General features: G+C 34.9%; 1 protein-coding gene across 1 annotated transcript in view; it reads left to right on the top strand.

Annotated features, from left to right (window-relative positions):
* The window catches only part of SEMA3A (semaphorin 3A), a 190,368-nt gene that overhangs the window by 39,934 nt on the left and 126,957 nt on the right, over window positions 1-23,477 (top strand). The window contains exons 2-3 of the mRNA XM_081102745.1: window positions 13,333-13,490; window positions 16,114-16,176. Coding sequence (XP_080958871.1) covers window positions 13,333-13,490; window positions 16,114-16,176 — 221 coding nt within the window. The remainder of the gene's footprint in view (window positions 1-13,332; window positions 13,491-16,113; window positions 16,177-23,477) is intronic.

Genomic DNA, 23,477 nt, shown 5'->3' with positions numbered 1-23,477 from the left:
CATGGTACGAGTAAAAACAGCATCCTGCCGTCACTGTAGGTAGTCAGAAGTATAAACCCCATCCTTTCTATTTCTTTTTGATGCATTATATAAACTCTGGTAACATTTGATTCCAGAGGCTATGGGAAAAAAATACAACAATTAAACGTTCCTGTTCTAATTTACAAATTTCCAATTGGAAAGACTTGTATAGAAACTTTAGAAAATTGGAATCATTATAATACCAGAAGGAAAAGTCTTTAAAGAGAGTCAGACATTACATCATTTTTTTTTCTTTTCAAGTTTGCAGGTATTTTGCATGTGGTTTAACAGAGACAAAGAAAGACATAGCATCTTGCCAGTAGTTTCATCATAAATCAGATGTAGAATTAGCATGCTATTCAGAAACAGAAACTCAGTTTTCCTGATCTTCCTTCAACCCTCAGTGAAACTTTATGTATTTTATATTATTTATGACAGCCTGTTGCTTAAATGTAAGAAAAAAGCATTAGTAATATAGATAAGGAAATCTCAGCAGATCTCACCAGCAAAGAGAACACATGCTTTAAAAACTGTTTTATTGTAAGTTAGAGTAGAAGTACATATAAAACATGTTACTTGGGCCTTCCTCATCCTCCACTATATAATTATAAGAAGCTAATTATTATAACGAGGAAACAAGTACTGAAACCAAGAAGACTACATTTGGTAACCACTCAAAACAATGTTTGATACAAGTGGACACAATTTCTCATCTTCTACCAAGAAAAATTCCCAAAGTGGAAAACATGGTGTAGGCAAGGTCAAGTGTTTTTGTCAGATTGTCTAGGAAGAATAAGCCACACCTGCCCAAAGTACATCAGCGTCTTAAAGTGTCAAAGCTGGAGACTAGGAAGTTATAGATTTGATGAAAGCTAAAAGACATCCAGAATCTCCCGCAAACGTGGGATTAAATTTTTAAAGCTATGAAAGTCTATTGGGAGTTAAAGATATTTGAGTCTAATTTAAAGAGACACTATTATATGTAGTCCTCAATCTGCTGCTCCAGCCATCGGAAGGATCCTGCCTAATGAAAATCTTGCATGGGAAAGAGTGTTGATAGATAGGTCTTGAGTTGGAAGTATGAGGTCACTGGTTTATATCCCGAGGAAAAAAACCTGGACATAGTCCATGAAAAACAGCTGCTTTTGTAAAATGTAATGTCTTGCACACAAATGGAATCAAACTAGCTACTGTCATTTTTAAGGATTCCAATACTCTCAGAGAGAAGTGGACATCGGGACTCAAGCATTTCAGACACGCTGCTTCAGCATGAAAACACAATTTTCCTTGAAATAAATCAATAACAAAAAAATCCCCTTGCAGTCAGAGTACATAGTTTATGGCTTGAATTATTTATATTTATTAAGACTTGCTTTATGACTCAAAATGTCGGTTGTCTTGTGTTTCATGTTTACTTGAGGCGAAGGAATGTGCATTCTTATTGGATGGAGGGTTCTACAAATGTCAAGATGGTTGATAACGTATACATTTTCTGAAATCTTATATATATAATTAAGATATATATTGAGTCTATCAATTATATGAAGCATTATTGAAATATCTAAATATAGAAGTGCATTTGTGACCATTTCTATGTGTAGTTCTATAGTTTTTGATTCGTGTGTTTTGAGGCCTTTTTATTAGGTGAATAAATATTTCCTACTGTAATGGCCACTTGTAAAAGCAGTGTAAGTAGTTCCTCCCCCTCCCCCATCCTTTGGACCCGATCTGGCTGGCAGTGAATTCCAGACTGCGGTGGCCTTGGACCTGATTCCATGGTTCTCTGAGCCTTTCCTTACACACTCAGCATCCCACCCAAACTCACCCTGCCCCTCCTTTTCTATTAGACCTATCTGTTTAATGGTTTCAGTATTTTACAGAGCATGCCAAGGAAGCTAGCCAGTAACCCTGTATTCATGATTGGGAATCCCAGAATTTGATTCCGGTCTGAAAGGACCAAAAGGAGCCATGCGGTGAATCGTGCCCTAGACTGAGTTCTAGGCCTCACTGGGCCACTGCCTGGCTTTGAGACCTGGGCATTACCCTCTTAGCATCGGGGGCCTGGCTTTCAGCCCCTGGTACATGCAAGGCTCACTGTCCCACTGTGCAGGCAGGGATAACCCTCACCCTTCAGGAGGGTCTGGCCGCCTGCCTGGTGTGGGGATTCAGAATGCAGTGGTCAGTTAACCGTGTCTGCCCCAGGGGTCAGGAGAGAGGAATGGCTGCAAATGTGCCAAGAATTTGTCACCTCTCACCTAGATGCCTGGTCAAGGTCCCTCACCAGTCCCACCCACCCACAGAAGATTCTGCTCACTCAGCAAAGCATCACAAGACAGGGACCTCCAGTGATTGCCTGCAAGCAGGCCCAGTGCCATAGCCCTGTGACTGCCACAGCCCTGTGACTGCCATGAGACTCAGCAGGCCTCAATGAGCAGGACAGGCGGCCTCTTCCACTGTTCTGCCTCCAGGAGGACTCCCGCTCTGACCAGGACAGAGGGACATATGCCCCACCCCAAGGCCTGCATATATATGCATAGATACCGGATATATACTAAAAAATATACAATGGTTATACAGCATATATCATTTTACAACTTGGCCAAATGTGTACATAGATATATTCTAACCTCCCCCAAAAAAACTCTTGAAACTTACAGGAAGTGACTTATGTTTATTTATAGGTTTAAATATTTTTTCAATTACAGTTGACTTGCAATACTGTATTATATTAGTTTCAGGTTTACAAACCAATAATTAAACATTGTGTAACTTACTAAGTGATTGTCACAATAAATCTCACACCCATCTTATTTTTAGTTCTAAGCATATAATTGAAATTATAGAAAACTGTCTAAATTTTTATTCAGATAATTCATATTAACCAGTTTCATATGAATTAGATATTAAATATTTGTTGCATTGATTTTACAACCTTTCTCAGTGTTCTGTTTACTTTAAATAATTTTTCTTTAATTTGGAAATTTATATTAAAAGTGTGTTATAATTTACTAAGGAATCTACTGAAAACATGGATTATTGTTGTTACATTATCCTCCAAAAATATAAAGAAATGCAGAAAGCCCTGACTTGTGTGGTCCTGGCTAGTTGTTGGAACGTCGTCCCATGAACCAGGAGGTCACAGGTTCAATTCCTGGTCAAGGCGTATGCCCAGGTTTCAGGCTAAGTCCCCAGTGAGGGGTATGCAGGAAGCAGCTAATTGATGTTTCTCTCTCTCTCTCCCTCCTCCTACTCTCTCTCTATAAAGTCAATAAAAACATATTATTTAAAGTAAGTTTTCGTATTTAAAAAAAATAAATTGCAGACAATACTCAAACACAAAGAAAGGAATTGGGCTGCATTCATTTTTTTTCAGAATAGTGTGATACCTATGATTTTAAAATAATTCCCACCAAATATTTTCTCCCAAACATTTTAACATCCAGTATTTAAAATAAGTTTTGTTATATTTTTAATAATCAATGTCTGGCATTAATATGATAGTATCTCCCTAAATAGTCCTTGAGAGTAGGAGTGCTTTTATATATTTTAAAAAGGCTCTGTGACATACACGGTTGGGAATCATTGGGTTTAATAGTTTCCCTAAGCAAATTTCCTTACAGCTAGACCTCCAACAGTCTTTAATGTGTTAATTTGAAGTATAACACAGTGATATAGTTAAAATTTTCCCAAATTCATTTTCTGGTGGAATCCTTCATTCCACTGCACATCAAAGAAAACGCGTCTTTTATGGATCATAACACTGTAGGATTATTCATTCATTAACATGTATACTTTCATTAGGCAGAGACAGAGTCAGCAGTTCTTAATGTACAGATAATGTCACGTAAATGTTACCAGAAAATATATTCTAATTTTTGTTGGGTTATTTAAGATTTTATACACCAATGGTTTTCCTGCTTAGTTTTCTGTTTACCAGCCACAGAAATAAGGTAGAAGGTAGAGAGGAAATAAAAGGTTATATAATTCAAATTAAATTTCACTAAAGTAACACTTGAACCTCAAATACTATATTGACATTCAAGGGGAAGTTCATGGTAGAATTGATTAGTTAACAAAACAAAAATACATTTAAGAAAAGAGTAGCCACAATAATAGTTTAAGACCAAGTGTAAGAATTCATTTAAATACAGATATTACCAAAAATCACAACTTTTTCAAAAGGTTCTTCCTTTTAAAAACTATATGTATTTTCATCACTATTTCGTTACCCTCACAAGATTGTAAGGTAAAAGTTTTAAGGTCAATTATAACTCGCTGCTGTGTATATTAAATCAATGTGTGTGCTTTTTGTAAATGTTACAACTACTGATAGTTCAAACAACCTCTCCTTCTTTGATGTCTACAAAGATGATAACCAAATGCATGTATTTAGATGATGTGCTTTTCCGGATACACCCCCTTTTTGACTTCAAATCTGTTGATAATTGCTACTTTTGCAATAAGAGCATTTTCAAATACCTGAATCAAGACTTTCATCGCAATATCACTTACTGCTTCTTGACAGCTAATGAAGTGGCAAAGCAGGGCTGATAAACTCCAGAGCCTATCAAGAGGGGTGAGTGTAGCTTTTTTTAGATTCTGATTTACTAAATGAGGTGGAAGTCATTAAATTCATCAAAGAAACTCAGCTATGAACTTTTAAACTAATTTTTTTATTTTTTTAAGTAGAAGTAATTTCTCCCCTTTGAGTGTTTAGAAATGATAAAGCAAATTATAATTGGGAAAAGCCAGAACTTAAAAAGTATACCACTTTATTTTGAGTTTTATCAGTAATGGCATTTAGCCTAATAAGAAACAAATGCCTTTTTTAAAAAAAATAATGATCCTACAATAAAATTAAAATAAAATTTTAAAATCTTAGAAATCTTATTAAAAAGGTATTGCCACTTAGGGATGTAGCAAAATATATAACATCAGCTTTTAAAGCAAGTTTTGTGAGGTAGAAGTTCATAGGTTATTATTTTCATAACAATGTACTAATTTGAAGAGAAAGTTGAAAAGAATACCTATCCTGTGTTTTCAAAGAAATAAATATGTTTCAATTTTGAAGGTATAAAATTATTTTCAATTATTTAATCCAGAATTTAGAAATAGCAATATTGTTGTAAAAATGTGATTGGCAGAGATAATCTTTTAACTATTTATATGCAAAATAAACAAGTATCAGGAAAATGAAAGGATTAAGAAACCAGTGACTTTAGATAATGTTATATGACTCTTGTTCACATTGAACCACTCTGAAGGTTTCATTAGAACTATATAGCACAAACTCACCCTCCTCATGTTTAAAGGAAAATTTTACCCCTGTAATCTCTGCATTCAAAATAATGGGAGGGTCTTGTTTTTAATGTGTTTTGTGTTTAGCAGAGAATAAAAGATCATATTTCACTCTAAACAACATTTATTACCTATTATAACATTGTTCTTAGTGTTTTCATTTTGCTTTTTTCGTTGCTTTGTAAAAGCAAAGCAATGACATTTTTTTTTTTATGAAGTATAGAAGGAAGTTTAATAATACATTGACTTATGCTACTTTTTTGCCCATTCTTGAAAAAGAGTTAAATCTGCTTCGGAATTAGATATTTGTTCTTATGGCAATAAATGTCTGTGTGTCCTGCACTGGTCTACAGAATCCTTAGAGTCTGCGGTCCTGTGTGACCCAGGGATGTACTTGATTTAATGACTCCTGAGAGAGCAAAGATTTTCAACAAACCTGTTGGCTTCTTTTTCTGTCATCCTAGGGGATCTCTGAGTCATTCGGTGCCCAAGCAGAGATCATTAGTCAATGTAGCTGGTCCTAATGTCACCCACCCATGGCATCTCTTGTCTGGTCTTGCTGCTTCTCGGTGCCTGGAGCTGAAACAAAATTGCTCTTAGATGTTATTCCTAGGGGTTAATGCTTGAGGGAATCTGTAATAATAAAAGGGTAATATGCTAATTAGACCGGACATCATTCCAGACGTCCTTCCTGATGAAGCCGGGGCTGAGGGGAACCCAGCCTGGGTCCTGGGTGCCTGCGGGTGGCCCAGAGGAGGGAAGCCAGCCCGGTCCCAGGAGCCTGCTGGCGGCCGGAGGAGAAAAGCCCCGGTCCCGGGTGCCAGAGGGAAGCTGGTGCCGGCAGCCGGGGGAAGGAAGGCCTCTTCTTGCATGAATTTTCGTGCGTTGGGCCTCTAGTGGTTATATAAGGGCCTGAATGGGAGTTCCATGAGACCACTCTTTGGCCCCTTGCTCCTCCTCCAAGGGGATCTACTGCATGACTAGGGACATGCCAGGGGAGGAAAGGTCAGGGGGTCTCCACCACACACGCAACCATATTCCAGGGAAGGGAAAGTCACCCTGGGGGCACGGTTCTTGTTGTCCCAGTTTTGAGCTTTGCTAAGCAAGCAGGGTTCCGCCCCTGGTGACCTTCTGTGCCTGGCCATCGTCCTGTTCTGCTCATGTCTGTCTAGCTTCCTACCACATTTACTCTCACATAAATGTGTCCTATAATGGAAAAATACTACACTACTCAATTTCTTCAATAAAAGCTCATTTGCTCAGCATTAGAACAATTAAAATTTGGCCCAAATTATTTATGTAGTAATTTCATTTCCCCCATTTTACTTGTGTGTGTCAAAAATTAAAAGAAATGTTAATGAATTTTTATGAACTAGTTTCATTAGTTCATCTGACTCCCATTACTTAATATGTGGACTCCAAAATGAAGCATGTTATTAGGGGAAATATTTAGTGTCCATCATAAATAGGATATTATTGTCACTAAGATCAGAATATATTCAGAACACATTGTATGATTTTATCTAGAAATTTTTTTAGTTCATTGGTTTTCAACACCCTTCTCTCCCATTGCCCTCCCACCTCTCTCCAGGGAAATCTGATTCCAGTGAAATCCTTTTATGGGTAAACCAGAAGCCTTAATAATCAAAATGTATCTATTTCAGTTTAAGGAGTACAATATGTCTAGCCATGCTATATGAATGCCCTCTCTTCCTTCTCCCTCCCCACAAAGAAACATTAAAACAACCTGTCTGGCAACAACTTTAACTTTTTAAACTAACAAACATAAAATACATTTGTTTTTGGCACCCAGACACTGTGTCCTTAGAGAATGAAGAGATTAGAAGTAGTCAGAACAAATTATGGGTTATCTAATCCACATGCACTATTACAAACTCATAAACATATACATTTTACCCACCTAATCAGAAATTCATGTATTAATTTACTTTATACACATGCAGTAAGCACCTTCTGTTAGCAAATCTAGGGTTTAGATAATTCTTACTCCAAGCCAGATAAAGCTGCTCCTCTGACTTGGGTACTTGAATGATCCTTGAGAATGTCTAGATGATCATCTGGCCTTCCTTGTGTCCTTCTCTCTACATTCCAACTCCAAGCATTGAACAGATTCCTGTCTCCATGAACACTGAAATAAATATGTTCTCCAGTATGTTACTCACATAAATGTGTCCTATGATGGAAAAATATTGATGAAATACTTAATTTCTTTATTCAATAAAAGCTTATTAGCTCAGCATTAGAACAATTCAAAGAAATCATTCTTAGGCAGTTTTTTAAAATTCTTATACTGGGCATATGCAACAGGATAGTGAGTAACTAAGTGGTTTATAACTATTTAATTCTCTGTCTGTGAATATTTTCCATAGTTTTGTTACTGGAAAAATGAAGCATATATTTGAGTATAAGAAAACATTTGCTTTTTTATAGTCATGTGGAATGTGATAGTAATTTAACCCTGTGTGGTCCAATTTTATTTTTGTAATTCAAACAGTCTGGTCCAAATTGATTGACGGGATTGCATGTTGAGCCGGTTTGCGGTGTCTCAGCCTTGACGTTGGACCTGCTCCTAGCACCTGGTCTGTTGAGTTAGCCTCCACGTTGGACCGAAAAGGGTTACAGAGCAGACTGAACCTTATGGTGTGGTATCCTATATAATAAAAGGCTAATATGCAAATTGACCAAATGGCAGAATGACCAGTCACTATGATGTGTACTGACTACCAGGGGCAGATGCTCAATGCAGGAGCTGCCCCCTGGTGGTCAGTGCGCTCCCACAAGGGGAGCACCACTCAGCCAGAAGCCTTAAGCTGGGCTCACGGCTGGTGAACACAGTGGCAGTGGCAAGAACCTCTCCCACCTCTGTGGCAGCGCTAAGGATGTCTGACTGATAGCTTAGGTCCTCTCTCTACAGGGAGGGGGCCTAAACCGTCAGTCAGACATCCCCTAAGGGCTCCCAGACTGCGAGAGGGCACAGGCCGGGCTGAGGGACTGCCCAAGTGCATGAATTTCATGCACCGGGCCTCTAGTATGTATATAATTGACCAAGACTATCTGGAAAATAACCCACTTTCAATTGTATTAATCAGAGAAACTCCCCCTCCTTTTTCTTCCCCCCCACCCCCACTTTGCTAATGCTAACACAATGCTTACCACTAAGAGGCATTTAATGAACACTTGCTGGTGAGCTGACTGATAACAGAACCCTGACTGTAGAAGAGCCTTATAAGTAATTAAGACATAAATCAGAATCCAAAACAAAATTTCAATCTCTAGATTACTATCCCATCTCTCAAAGCACTAAATTAAATCAATGTGAACTGTAAGAAAAGGATCTACACTTTAATTCTAAAGTTTTACTGACTAATCATCTTGCACATAAATGATTAATTACAATTCATGTTTGTATTAATCATTGTCCACCTTACAACATTTATTTACTTTATGTAACAATGACATATAAACTCATTGTTATTCTTCCAAGAAATAAAAATTAACATTGTGCATTAGTTATTTTCTAAATTGTTTGCAACTTTTATTTTTTCAGCATATACTTGTACTAAAAACTGACCAATATCAAGAATCATGCAAAACAAAATATAGAGAAAAATTAAATCCACATTTTCCTAGAAATTTATTTAGAAAGCACATTGAACTGAGAGCTAGGAGAGCTGAATTTAAATCTGACCTGTGCAATTGCTATGGATAAAAGTCACTTACACTTTTTTTGTAAATGGCAGTAATCAGATTCTTCTAGCTCTCAAATTCAATAATTAATTATCTAGTTAACCATTTCCTCCACATATAATTATATCCTATGGCACTATGCTAACGTTATATGGAGAACTAAAGCATGTACCCTAATGCCCACGCAGATGAGTGGCATGCAATTAATGCATTAGTGTGTCACGATCAAAGCAGGTGGGGCATCAGAGGATGGAGTAGTACCTGCTAATTCTCAAGGCTTTCATGAGAGAGGTGGCTTCTAACTGTACATGGAAGCACAATTAACAGGGAAAATAAATTAGAAGCAAAAGGGGACAGGCCAGGTTTAGAAAAGAGTAAACTGGCCATTTCTTGTAGAATTGTGGGACTTCTGGAAACAGAAATAATATATGCGACCAAAGGAAGTTCAGGGACTGCAACTTTTATTAGGGAGATAGGGCTAAGGTAATGGTGGCAGTTGAAAGTGTATTGTTTTTAAAATAAAACTATTATATTTTTGAAATATACTCACAACAATTTATATGATGACTAAAGGCCCAGTGCACAAAATCCGTGCACAGTGGGGCGGGGGGTGGGGGGGATTGGGGGTTGTCCCCCTCAGCCCAGCCTTCACACTTTCCAATCCGGGACATCCCTCTCACAATCCTGGATCGCTGGCTCCTAATCGCTCACTTGCCTGCCTGTTTGGTCGCCTAACTGCTCCCCTTGCCGTCCTGCTCACCCCTAAGTGCCCCCCGCTGCCAGCCAGGTTGCCCCCAACTGCCCCCCTCCCTCACTGGCCTGGTCGCCCCTCATGGCCCCCCTGCCGGCCTGGTCACCCCACACAGCTTGCTTGTTCAGTCATTTGGTCGTCCTTCTCCAACCCCCCTGCCGGCCTGGTTGTAGGCAGCCATCATGAGAGTGTGATGGTCACTTTGCATATTACCTCTTTATTATATAGGATGCCTTAAAGATTATATTAAAGGTGAGAGAAATTGAAGATAGGGGACCAGTTAAACTATTGCTTTAAGCTATAGTTTTTAGTAGTCATTGCTATAGTACTGAAAAGCAAGTACTATTGATTTGTTTTTATTAAGGAGTCCAAATATATTCTTTCTTTATTAGTAAGTTCCACAATGGATCCTTCTGTAAAATTAGATTTTCCCAGAAGATGATGACATTTTAGGTTGTAGACATGTCTATTTTCAGGTTTTATTTCCTGTCTTTCATTTCTGTTATCTTCTCATTAATCATTTTTTTTTTCTTTCAAAAAGAATTGATTTTCGTATTTGTTTGGAACTTTGATAACCAGAATTTACTCTCTTTGCTAAGTCAATTCTCCTTTTTTTCTGTGCTCTTTAATTGCATTTTGGTAAACCTTTTATCTCCTATTCTGACAATGAGGGAGTGAGCTGGAAGAGTTTACAAATAGTTGTTTTGACTTGAAAAAAAGATCCAAAATGTTGGATATATTTTCTTCTGGGAAAAGATATTCTTCATTTTTTCATATTTTGGTCATTGATGTGTTTCTTTTTAATTCCTATCAAAAACAGTCTGTGGAGTAGTCTCATGTACCTTTCACTCCTGCCTTCACTGTACTTTATACAGTAGTTTCCTTTTATAAAAGAAAAGGAGAATGCACACATAATTTCGTGTGTGTGTGTGTGTGTGTGTGTGTGTGTGTGTGTGATTAAAACAGTGCCTGGCGTGCCATGTTAGTTGTGATGATAATCATGATCATGATCATCATCATCATTATCATCATCATCATCATGCTGACTTTGTACTTTAGCTATACTTTCAATTTTTATAGATATTTTACAACAGTTTTATAGTCATTTGGACTCCTAGAGTTTGTTTTTATAATAAAGCAATTGTAAATATAAGTTGTATAATTTGTAGCCCCTTTATTACTAATTCTATCCTACCTGGGATATATGGGTGGGTGCCAGATTTCAAAATTCTATATTAAAATGTTTTAGGCTTCACTGTATTGGATATATTCTCTTAAGAATTTCTGGCTTGATATTTCATTGTTATTGTTTCCTTCTTTCATTTAGTATGAATATTTTCTTGCCCGTTTTTCTTTATTTTTTTCTATGAGATTCAATGGAAGCTTTCTCTCTCAAATTTACCTAAAAAAAAAAAAATGTCATATTTGGTTTTGTAGAAGCATTCTTTTGTTGGCAGTGCAAAATATCATTTATTGATGTAAACCAAAAGAGGAAGTTTAGAAGGAATATAATTATAACAATTAAGGGAAGAAATCATGACAATTCGAACTAGACAGTGACAGTGAGTATATAAGCAAAAGAAACTGTAGGAGAAGTTGTTATAGTGTTAAATAAAACTGAAGTGATACAGAACTTATTATAGTGTTAAAACTTGTAGTGTTAAACATAACTGGATTGGATCTGTGGATGATGAAGAGGCTATGGTTTGCATGATTTTTTGGGTGAGTGATATTTGCAACCAATTTGAAAATATACAGAACCGTGATGATGTCAGTAATGGAGAAAAGAAAAGGAAGTGAGTTCTGTTTAAGTAATGCAGACTCTGAGATTTTTGTACAATATCTAAATAGAGGTTTCTGGTAAGTCTTTTTTTGAGCTTTGAAGGGAAATCTGTCTTGGAAGATATGCATTTTGTCAAAATACTTCTAATTGTGAAAGCAATAGTTGCTGATAAAATTACTCACAGAGTTATAAAAAGAACAAATGCATAGCAAATAGAATAATACAAATATTGACAAGCCTATTAACTAAGACAAGTTTTGTGCCAATGAGAGGTAACCAAACTTCTCAACAGTCAGTTATTTGTATTCCCCAAAATGTATTATTACATTTCTTACATTTCTGCTCAACAACCAGTTCTTAGTATTCTCAAAAATTCTAGAAGTAATATGGAGCAAGATATAAAGGCCCTGGCCTCTGGCATCAGATTGAGGTGGATATCTTGAGTCTACATCAAGCCAGCTCTATGACCTAGGATATTCTTAGGTTTGTTTGTTTGTTTGTTTGTTTGAGTCTATTTCCTCATGAGATAAAATGGGGATGAAAATTTTCATCTCATAGTGTTGCCATGAGGCTTAAGTGAATCTACTAGTACTTATAAACCATTCAGCAGATTTTGGCATATAGTAGATACTTAAAACTTCTTCCTCTTATATTTTCCTTATTTCTACCTCCTGGTCTTTATTCATGTCCTCTGCATGGAATTCTGTACTACACCTCTTTCTGCTGTTGTAAATCCCATATATTACTTAAGGTCGGGTTTAATTGCCACACCCTTTCTCCAAGGATTATTCACTTCTTGTGACATTAATTCCCCCATCCCCTGTTAGCTTCTTCAGTTCTTTTTATTCTCTTTGTTGTTGTTCTTTTCATTGTTTGCTTCTCTGATGCCATTTGTGTAACTTTCCATAAAGGTTCTATTAATCTTTATACTCCACATACTTCTTAGCCAATGCCTATGTGTTTACATAATAAGAACGAATATGTATTTGTTGAATTAGTAGTTGAATGACTCCACTAAATAAATAAAACAAATCCGAATCCTCAGATTAGATTGTGAACACATGCTTTTTAATATTATACAAAGTGGATAAAAGGTTAATATCACAGCTGGGCCTACTCTTGAGCTTTCACATGCATATTTAAGGGAAACTGTCTTGCCTCGTCCTCACGATTTGGGCCAGGGCACTGTGTATTATGTGGGATATAGAAACATGGACGGTAGTCTTAGCTCGGAATTGATCTTTACTTGTCCCAAGCTAAATTGTGGGCACCTTGTACCCTGATCAGGGAGTCTATCCAAGGCAAAAAGTTTCAAATTCTGCAATAAAATGAGGCCTCCAATAGCCTAGGAGGTTAAATAGTGTTTCCCCAGACTTCCGTTGCTTTGATGGCCCTAATGCTTATTCTTCTAGATAATGAAGCCACTTACAACAATATTTGTAAAATTAAAGATGTTTTATATAGAATACCAACCATTCTAATCCATTGCTAAGTGCAAAGAGATTCCATCAAACCAGTGTGTGCACAAGCTATATCTCTCCCTTCCTTCAGCAAACTAATGAGTATAATTCCCATCTCAATGAAATGAAAAAAAAATAAAGGTTTCTGAATATTTCTTATTTCTTAAAGAGAAATGGCTTCTATATAGTTCAATGAAGAGAAATCATTGATTGGTAACTATAGCAGGCAGTAGCCAGATCACCATGTGTTAAGTCTATGCTCATGTAGGACCTCAGATTAACACCCAATGTTTTGCTTTGTTACCTTGCAGAAATGCTGGAATCCAACAATGTGATCACTTTCAATGGCTTGGCCAACAGCTCCAGTTACCATACCTTCCTTTTGGATGAGGAACGGAGCAGGCTATATGTTGGAGCAAAGGATCACATATTTTCATTCAACCTGGTTAATATCAAGGATTTTCAAAAGGTATCTTTATTCTAATATATGCACTGTGGTACTTTTAAAACATCTCAAGGATTCTCTAGCTATATAACAGTGGGGCAACTGAAATTTGTTTGAATTAATACTTTATCTTTTCAGATGCAAACAAAAATAATACATTGGTTTAACCATCACAAATCAATGGCTGCAGTAAACCATAAAAATCTTCAAGAAAGAAACTATAGTTGTTGTTTTTTAAATGATATAGTTATATCATTTGCCTGCATAAAATAAATATCTGAACCATTATAGAAGTATGTTATAATTTAATTCATGTATATATGTATGTATGTATATACTATGTGTATATAAATATAAATGTCTGCATTTCTATATTGCCAGCAAATACATAGTTCATCAATCACTGTACACATGCTTAATCTCGTGTGTCAACTGTGCTTGTAAATAAAATTTATTGGAAAACGGACACTCATTCATTTACATATTCTCTATGTCTGTTTTTATTCTACAGTGGCAGACTTGAGTAATTGTGATAGAGATCATCTGGCTAACAAAGCCTAAAATATTTATTATCTGGCCTTTTAAATAAAATGTTTGCTAAATCCTCATCTGGAAGATCAATTTTCGGTGTCAGGCTTTTGCTATGGGGTCACTTAGGCACTATTTATCAGTTTTATCCTAATCCTTTCTAGTGTTTCCAGCTTATTTAATTAATAAGTTATACAGTTTTGAAAATAAATATTGACTGAAAATTTTGTGGAAATTGTGCTACTGCGTCTAAATGCTATATTCTATGTCAAACATTTTCCCTCACTCACTATTTCTGGTTTTAATTCTTTGACTTTTATGTTTATACATCTTATATCTAACATCATCTTATAATTTCCTCAAGAATTATGACACCATATTATTCCCTATAGACTTTATGACAATAGTATATGCTTAGGAAATAAGTTGTTGAAGAACATTAAAAATAGGGTCAAAAGGGCTTAATAGACAAATACATTCAAACAGATGTAAATCCTTAAGTAAATTGTATTTACTTTTAGAGGCATTGTGATATAATTAAAATTAAAATATGTTTGAAGTGGGATGTTTTAAAATTAGAACTATGTTTTCTATTACTAGAATAATGATTTTAAACTCAAGAACAGGAGATATAACATTATGACACTGTGCAAGTCACCTAACTTTAATTCATTATTTCATTATAGCAGGGGTTGGCAACTGTAGGTTTACAGTTGTTCATATGAAAAATAATACAATAATTAATAAATAATAATATAAGAATGAACTGTGTTTAGTGTAATCACAACTATAAACCTACCTTTGCCCACCCCTATTTATTACAAGTATCATTGTTAGAAGAGACACCGAGATATATCCTGGGCATATGGCTCTACAATTTTTCTCATCTATAAAATAATAGGCTATCTTATAAGATAATTCAGTTCTTTTCAATTTGAAAACTAACTGAATATATAAACCAAGTTAAGACTATTCAGAAAAAAAAAGTAAATACATTAAATATATATACTGAAGAGATATGTACTCATATTGTCTAGGTATCGATATATTCACTCACATATTTATATTTATATATGAATTTTATAAAATGATAAAACATTATAAACACCCAATATTTGAACTGATATAATCTCCTATTGTTAAAATATCAAAAATTAGATTGTGCCCCAATACAGATAGGTGTCATTGGATTTGCTAAGGGAAACTAAAAGATTATATTAGAATTTAGATGAGGGTAAATGCTTTAATATGATTGAGGGGAAAGGTATCTACAGTCCTCTAAGCCACCAGGAACACCTTGGCTATCTACCAATGTCACAGTATTCATGAAATATAGGAACTTTGGAAAGGATGAAGACCAAATATTAGGCATGAAAACACAAACAATTATTTCTTAATATGTTTTGCATACAGTAAAAAGAGTGACTATTTTTAGAGCTATCTATCTAGCTTCATTTCCCCCTTTATCTCCTGAAAGTAAAATAAAGCTACTCTTAGCTATTAAAAAATATACCTTTCTAAGATGGGTTTTTCTAATCCTATCAGCTATTTGTTCTAGCATGTCATGCTGAGATTTGGATTAGGGAAATGGATCCAGTGCAATCAATCTCTTCACTAGATTCTCACCTCCTCTCAAGATGATCTATCTCTCCCCAGCCTGCCTGAGAGTTCTTTCCACTACACATTGATTAGCTCTGCAGGCATACCTGGGAGATATGGCAGGTTTGGTTCGAGGCCTCTGCAATAAAAGAGGTGTCCCAATAAAATGGGCCAAAATCTTTTTGATGGTGGAGGGTCTTTGTCTTTAATTTGTAAAAAACACAACATATGTGAAGCGTACTAAAGCAAAGCACAACCCTGTATTGCCTACATGAATGTCTGTGTTGCTCAGCTCTCATAGACAGCAAAGCCACCTGGGTACATGCATCATGAGTGATTTCAGCTAATACCAATGAACTGAAGCCACTGCATAGTCTAAACGGAAAGGCTCCTGCCACATAATGCTTTATGGAACTCTCTTTATCTCAGTTGCCCCAATTTGGTCTGACAGACTATAATGCCGGATCTAGTTTTAATAGAACTTAATTGGCATAAAATAATGTTTCTTCTCTGCCCTTAGATTGTGTGGCCAGTATCTTACACCAGAAGGGATGAGTGCAAGTGGGCTGGAAAAGATATTCTGGTGAGTATCAATCTATTAAATAATTTTAGTAATTGCATGTAGTGATTTATCACTCTATAATCATTGTTGCTGTGTTATCTTAACACCATTCTTTACTTGTGGATTTAAATACTCTTTAGAAACAAAATATTAGTTAATCTTGTATATTTTTATTATTATGTAAAGTATTGGCAGTGTTATATAAGGTAAGTAAAATAACAACAAGCCTAAATAAAGCAAATCTATGTTCCCTTTGATTGCTTATACATATGCAAAAGATAACAAAATGCAGTTTTGTAGCACATATATTTATTAAGACAATTCTTTGTACAGATTGGCTTTAATATGTTAATTTTTCTTGAATTCCTTTTAAATTATATGAAATATTTTTGCCTCTGAGTCATCATAATTAAACTACCCCTCTTGTCTTCTTTTTATTCCTTTCTGTTTCCCTTCTTTTTTTTTATTTTTTACTTTCCCCATTGTCCTTCCTTCTTCTTTTTCTTCCTTCCTTTAAACATTCCTTTCCTCTTTCCTTGCTTCCTTTTTTTTCTTATATGTTGATATTCCAAATTATTCATTGTACTTGAGCAAGTATCTTAATTTTTTTTCTATTCAAATGTTTTGGAACATTTTGAATATTATCCTAGAAGCAAAGATCAAAATTTCTGTGCCTCTGATAAAGATTTTGGAGTCCTGTGGCATATATGCATTTTAATTTGCCTATTAACACACAGATAAACAATAGAGATTTGAAAAAAATACCTTATCTACTCTGGTGTTATCATGATATCTAGCTCACAGAATTCCTTTAGAACTCAAACAATCACAAGTGAAATTATGACATAGACTATAATGCACAATACAAATATTAACTATTATTGTTGTTATTATTTGTGTATGTTGCTTAGACAGTATCTAAGTGAAATTAGTTTGGTCCTGCCCCTCCCCCCGCAACTCTGCTAACCATGCTGTATAATAAGAGATTCTAGTGTGAGCCCAGATGCAGTTAATTCAGCAGCTGCAATATAGTCATGATCCTCAAAGTACTGTATGGGTAGCCCTGATCATGACCTCAGAGGTTTCCTCTCTAAGAAGGGTAAGTTTATTATATTTTCCTGGCTTACTGAAAATGCTTATGGGTTTTATAAAACTAAATTAAAAGGAACTAAGACATCATTTTATAGTACCTTATAATCAAGATTCTAAGAACTTATAAATCATGTTTCATATTTTATGGTAAAGATAGGTAGTTATGTGTCTATTGAGAGTTGTAAACTTTTAAAAGTTCAATGGTATGGCAATATTATCCAAACCAATCTTTGCAAAATCAACTAACTAATGTAATACGATAGAATCTTTGTCTTTGTTATTCCTTTATGTTATGCATTAAATCAATTCAATTGTTGTGGATTTAAATAATCTTTTATAACACTTATCTAATAAAAGGAAAACCTAATAGTTTTTAGATATTTTGGTTTAATTAAAAAAATGCATTTTTCCTCTTGTTCTAAACACCAAACACAAAAATATATTTACACAGTAAAATGTATTTTATACTATTTTTCTAGTAACCCATTTCTTTACTATTACTTTTTACTGACCTATTATTCAAAATATATTTTATGCATTTATAATTATTTTATTAAAGTTTATTTTACTTTTTAAATAACCTCATTTATGCACTTCAATTTATCTATTTCATTTAAATCAGATATATGGCATTGATTGATTATTTTTGGATTATTTAGATACAGACCAATTTTTTTTTCATTTCTTTCTAATGTAATTTTAGAATAGCAATTAGTTGACTCCCTGGGATTTGTAACATTTCTTCCTTGATAAACATTTCTAAATAAATAGCGTACTTATTTTTACCAATAATTTCTGAAATTATCACTTGGGAATAAAGATGAAAGGTAGAGTTTTTTTTTTTATAATTTTCATTCGACACCTGATTTTTGAAGTGATACATGGACAGTTTGATGGAAATTCTGCACTCTTGCGGAAATAATCGTCAGCTGTGACTTATGGACAGTGATTCCTTTCAAAGAGCTCTTGTGATGCTGAAAACCACAAGAATGAGGCTTGAGTGGTTTCTGCAGCCATGGGGACTCCAAGATAGAATTGTAACCAAAATAGGAACTGAGCTGAGCATTTATAGAAAGTAAACTAATGACCTCCCTGAGTGCTCTCTTTGGTTTCTGGAACCTGCGTTTACCCTTTCTCTTTGGTCTTCAGTGTTCTCTCAGAAAGCCCTCCGGAAATAAGGCTCCTTTAAACAAACAGTCCTGGGGGAAGTGCTCCCTTCTCAGTATTAGATTCAGATGCAGGGATTCAATACGAAAAAACGGCACAAAAAAAAAGAAAAGTGGGGCAAAGACACTGGCTAATGTTATGTACCTTGAGCGTGGGTGAAGATTGTGTCACCGAGTGTAACATCATACAGAAAGCTGAGCCCTTTCTCCATTCTCCCAGGCATCTGGGAAGACACACACCGTCATTTCTCATGGCTCAGTTTTGCATCAAATGCATATGTTGTCAGCAACTGGAATTTGAGCAGCTATTCCACAAAGATGGACTTTGTGGTAACGAGGGAATCTGCGGCCTAAGACACAGTTACTTATATTCCTGCTCTGTGGCGAGAGAGAGAGAGAGAGAGAGAGAGAGAGAGAGAGAGAGAGAGCATGCATACATGTGTCTGAGGCTGCTGATGACATTTCTGACAACAACATTCATCTAAATTTATTTTTTTCCTCTTGTAGAAGTGAATATAGAGGATATATACCAATAGGCCTTCTTTTCTTGGTGTTGTAGGTTCTAAACCTTTGTTGTGGTTTTTCTATATTACAGGAGTGAACTGCTCATGAACTTTCCCATTGTTGTTACTTGAGAGTTGTAATTTGAAAAAAAAAGTTATGTAATATATTATATCATTGAACAGAGACCCTGAAAAAGGAAATAAATGCAATCCACATATGTCCATTCTGACTGCTATGATCCACTTTACTTTCATTTTTTATATAGCCCTAATGCTTAAAATCCACTTTGTTATTCACAATAACATTTCTATTGGGGGATTAACTTCCTTGACCCTGTTTTGCAAGTGAAAACTGAATACATGCTAAACTGGTAAAGGAATCTGTTTCGAATCACTCGCTCTCTGACTCTTCTTTGTTTATCCTATTAAATCATCCCTCTTTGCACTGTTGCCATAAAACCAAATGGCAACCGTATGACTGTTAGAAATATTTTGAATATCATTGGAAATCAAAATCTCAGCCATCTGAGATGAACAAAAAAAATCAGATTCTCATAACATTCCTATTGTTGGATACATTTCAAAGTGTAATATTTCATGCACCTGAATTCTGGGACATTTTTGAAATTCTTGAGGGATTTATTTTTATAATTTTGTCCTTAGTTGTTATTATTCACTTTTGATGCTATCATAGATGATACCGTTTTGTCAAATTATTCTGGCTCAAATTGCAAGACCTTAGCAACACTAATTTCTGCCACATGAATGCAATTGAGAGGTTGATGCTACCCAAGCATCTTAAGTTGCAGTGCAGCCTAAAATGCATGTTAGTCCTTGAATTTCATTTACCTTTTCAAAGGTCAAAATTGACAAGTTTAATATTTTTATTTTATCTTAGAAACTTCAAGGAATTATAGAAATTTGTTAAATGGATAGTTAGAATAACCTCCTCATTCTACAAAAGTCAATTATAACATTTCATTAAATCTCTAAATCCTATGTATAATTATTGGGAGAAAAATTTTCATGGGTCTCTCACACTTCTGCACACCTGATGAGAAAAAAGTACTAACTGCCTATTTTGTGGACTATAGTTAGGGATATTTGTAGTGAAGAGGCCTGGAAGGCACTGTCTCTCTGTGAAGCAAAAGGCTGGTTTGCAAACAGCCTTGAGAAGTAGAGATAGGGTCTCCATTGGCACAAAAAACAGGTTTGCTTACTGTCCAGTCAAATGAACATAATGCCTCCCTCGAGTTCCAATACGCTTTGACTATTATGAAATATTCAGATTACCTCCACCTAGGGTTTTTCCCCTGTAATACAATAAATGCCAGTGTCACCTGGCTCTTTTCTCACTGCCCAGAGGGAATTGGAGCTTGAGGAACTGGCATAAGAAATGCTGATACTCTGAGTACTGCTATTTCTGCGATAAAGTCTTTTATCTCTGACCCAGGAGACATATATCTTCTGCCAGCATCCATGAAACTGTGCCAGGGTAACTTATTTTACAAGTAAGACAAAAATCACAGACCCTTCACAGTTCTTGACAGTATGGATTACAACTGTTTTTTTGTGGACAAGATGATCTCACAAATGAAAGACTATAGTCAGTTTATTCATTTTTTAAATATATATTTTATTGGTTTTTTTACAGAGAGGAAGGGAGAGAGGTAGATAGTTAGAAACATCGATGAGAGAGAAACATCGATCAACTGCTTCCTGCACACTTCCTACTGGGGATGTGCCCGCAACCAAGGTACATGCCCTTGACCAGAATCGAACCTGGGACCCTGGCATCCACAGGCTGATACTTTATCCACTGAGCCAAACCAGTTAGGGCAGTTCATTCATTTTTAAACATGATTCCCAAGATGAAATTTGATGACATTTCAGGTAGAGATAACTTATTTTTTATGAAGGCCAGTGAATACCTTATTTATTAAATATCAGAGAAATAAGCACAGATTTTCATGTGTACCAAGATGTGAGTGTATTGCTGCTTGGGGTTAAATTTCAGGTAAATTAAATAGGATTATAGTTTTAATTTGACATTCAAAAGTGGTCGTAGTAATAATAGCTAACACTTATTGAAAACTTGTTAAATATATTTGGTGTTGTTCTTAATGAATTGCTTTTATTAGCATATGTATGTAACTCATATTTGGATATGAAATACATATTTCAAAGCAATTGGATGAACTAGTTTTATATCTTAGGTAAGAGACATACATGGGAAATGAAGCTTTACCATTAAAATTACTTTAGAAACTAGGTTTTATTCTTATTTTTAATTCATATGTTTTGCTAATAAAAAATATGATGGTAATCATTGTGACTGAATTGTCATGAATTAAGTTATATATATGCACTGTTTTGGAACTCTAAGAGACTCAAGATTAAAATTTAAATGCATTTTAAGTATATATTAACAAAGTAAATCTAGCACTTGTAATAGAAACATTATATAAAAATTTCCAGAGGGCCTGGAGATTTTGAATTGTGTTCCTCTTTATTAGAAATTTCAATTATATCCTTAAATGGCTGAAATGAAATTTAAATGTTTGTCATTGATTGACAAATGAATATTCAGATTTAAATGGGCACCATATTTCACCCACACATCAGTTTACATACTCATTTTTTAGAGTACAATAAGAATTTTATACTCTGTAAATTTCATTAGAATGATTTGAACAATTCCTCTGGGAACAGGATTTTGGCAAATGTCTTCTCACTACATAATTAGCAGGTTGTTCCAAGTTGCTGGAAAGAATAGTTTCTAATAGTTGTCATTGGTATTTTTGTTCTTTATTCACTTGATAATCTTCCTGAATGAAATTTTACTTATTTCTGAGGCTACACTAAGCATCATATCATAGATTTAACGTGAACTTTGGAAATATGAGATGAAGAAAGGTTATGAAGGTGCATATTAAGGACCACCTACAATCAAAGCCAGTGAATAGCGCAAATGTGATAACTATATTTATAGCACAATATAAAAGAAAATATAAGCCAAAAAGGAGAAATTACCAACTTCTCTGGTCCATATGGAATTTCAAAGTGAAATTATTCAAAAGTATTAAATAGAAGAGAAATACTTTGGGCAACTTGTGTTAATATCATGGTCTGTGGTGGCTATGTGTATAATCATTTTGACCAAGTTTGAACGTTTCAAGTAATTTGAAAAGAAAATATTTATAAAATATTAAGCAGTATTTCTAAAACTTCAAAACAAACAGTCAATCTGGAGGTATAAAACCAGTCAAATGGGATACTTAACTGAAATGAGCATTTCAGTATAATGATTTGGTAGCTTAGTGCACGAGTCTTTACTTAGTGTATCACGTCATTCAAACCACTTTAAATTTATTTTCCAATTAATATCAATTTAAAGATGATATGGTTCAGTCATATGAATAGACTTATATATTTAAATAACTAGCCATGAAATAATGCCAATTTTGTTGTCCTCGTTAAATCAGAATTAAAGAAAAATTCTCTAACATTAAAACAAAACATTAAGGTGGAAAGGTCAGTTGATTTTATTATGCCGTCTTTCTTGATAGTGAAGGTAAAAATATCTCCCAAGAAAGACAAAACAGCCTGAACACCATTTCATAAGACTTGAGTTTTAAAACTCAAGTTACAAATTCAACATTAGGTGGCTAATATTGTAATTAGAAGATAGTTAAATCTTAGTTTTAATAGATATGTCCCTTTAAAGAAGAGATTTCTAACATCCTTCAGTGAATGTCAAGGTATTAGGAAGACATGATTATGGATGATCTGATGTCAGCACAGTGTTAAAAAGAAAAGATATGAAACCTTATTTTTAGATAAGTATGGAGCAGCCTAAATAGAGAGAGGGATGAAGTGAGTGACAGGAACAATCTCACGGATTGCTACTTTGGTATGAAGATTCTAGTATTCCGCTAGCTTGCTAAATAAATGGACTAGAGGAAAAGAAAGTCAACAGATTAACATCAGGATTTAAGCCTGTTAATGGATTTTCATGCAGAAATGAATCCACCCATCATGATAGGGAAAGGCTTTCCCAGCTGCAAGATTATGCGTTAAAATGTTTCTACGTAAACTGCAGATGGGATGTAGACTTATTTTTTTCTTTTTAAATGACTGCTCATTGACCTGAGGCAATGCTGTACTATACTCCTTCATTTTGGGCTAATTTATATTTGTACCAGAACAAGTTGTTAGATTTAATCATGAACTGAATATATTTGAATAGAGATTGTTCATCTTCACAGTCTTCTCTCCTTTTTTCTCTTATTTATAGCAAAATTTCACTGTTCCATCCATAATTTAAGAACATGCAAGGAGGTAATTGGAATTGGAGGTAAATTATATTCTTTTGTGAAAAGTCTAATTATCGGAAGTTAGTTAAAAACACCTCAATTCTCTTTAATTTTCATGCATGGAGCAGTTGTTTTGACAGATGGATGGACTTTATTTTTGTAACCGTGCGGGAAAGACTGTGTAACAGAGTCTAATCAGTGCTACATATTTGTAATGTTTGTTTTTGAATCACTGTGCATTTGGC

The sequence above is a fragment of the Myotis nattereri genome (genome assembly GCF_964212035.1).
Source record: "Myotis nattereri genome assembly, chromosome: 11".
NCBI lineage: Eukaryota > Metazoa > Chordata > Mammalia > Chiroptera > Vespertilionidae > Myotis > Myotis nattereri.
This window is presented reverse-complemented; position numbering and strand designations above follow the sequence as displayed.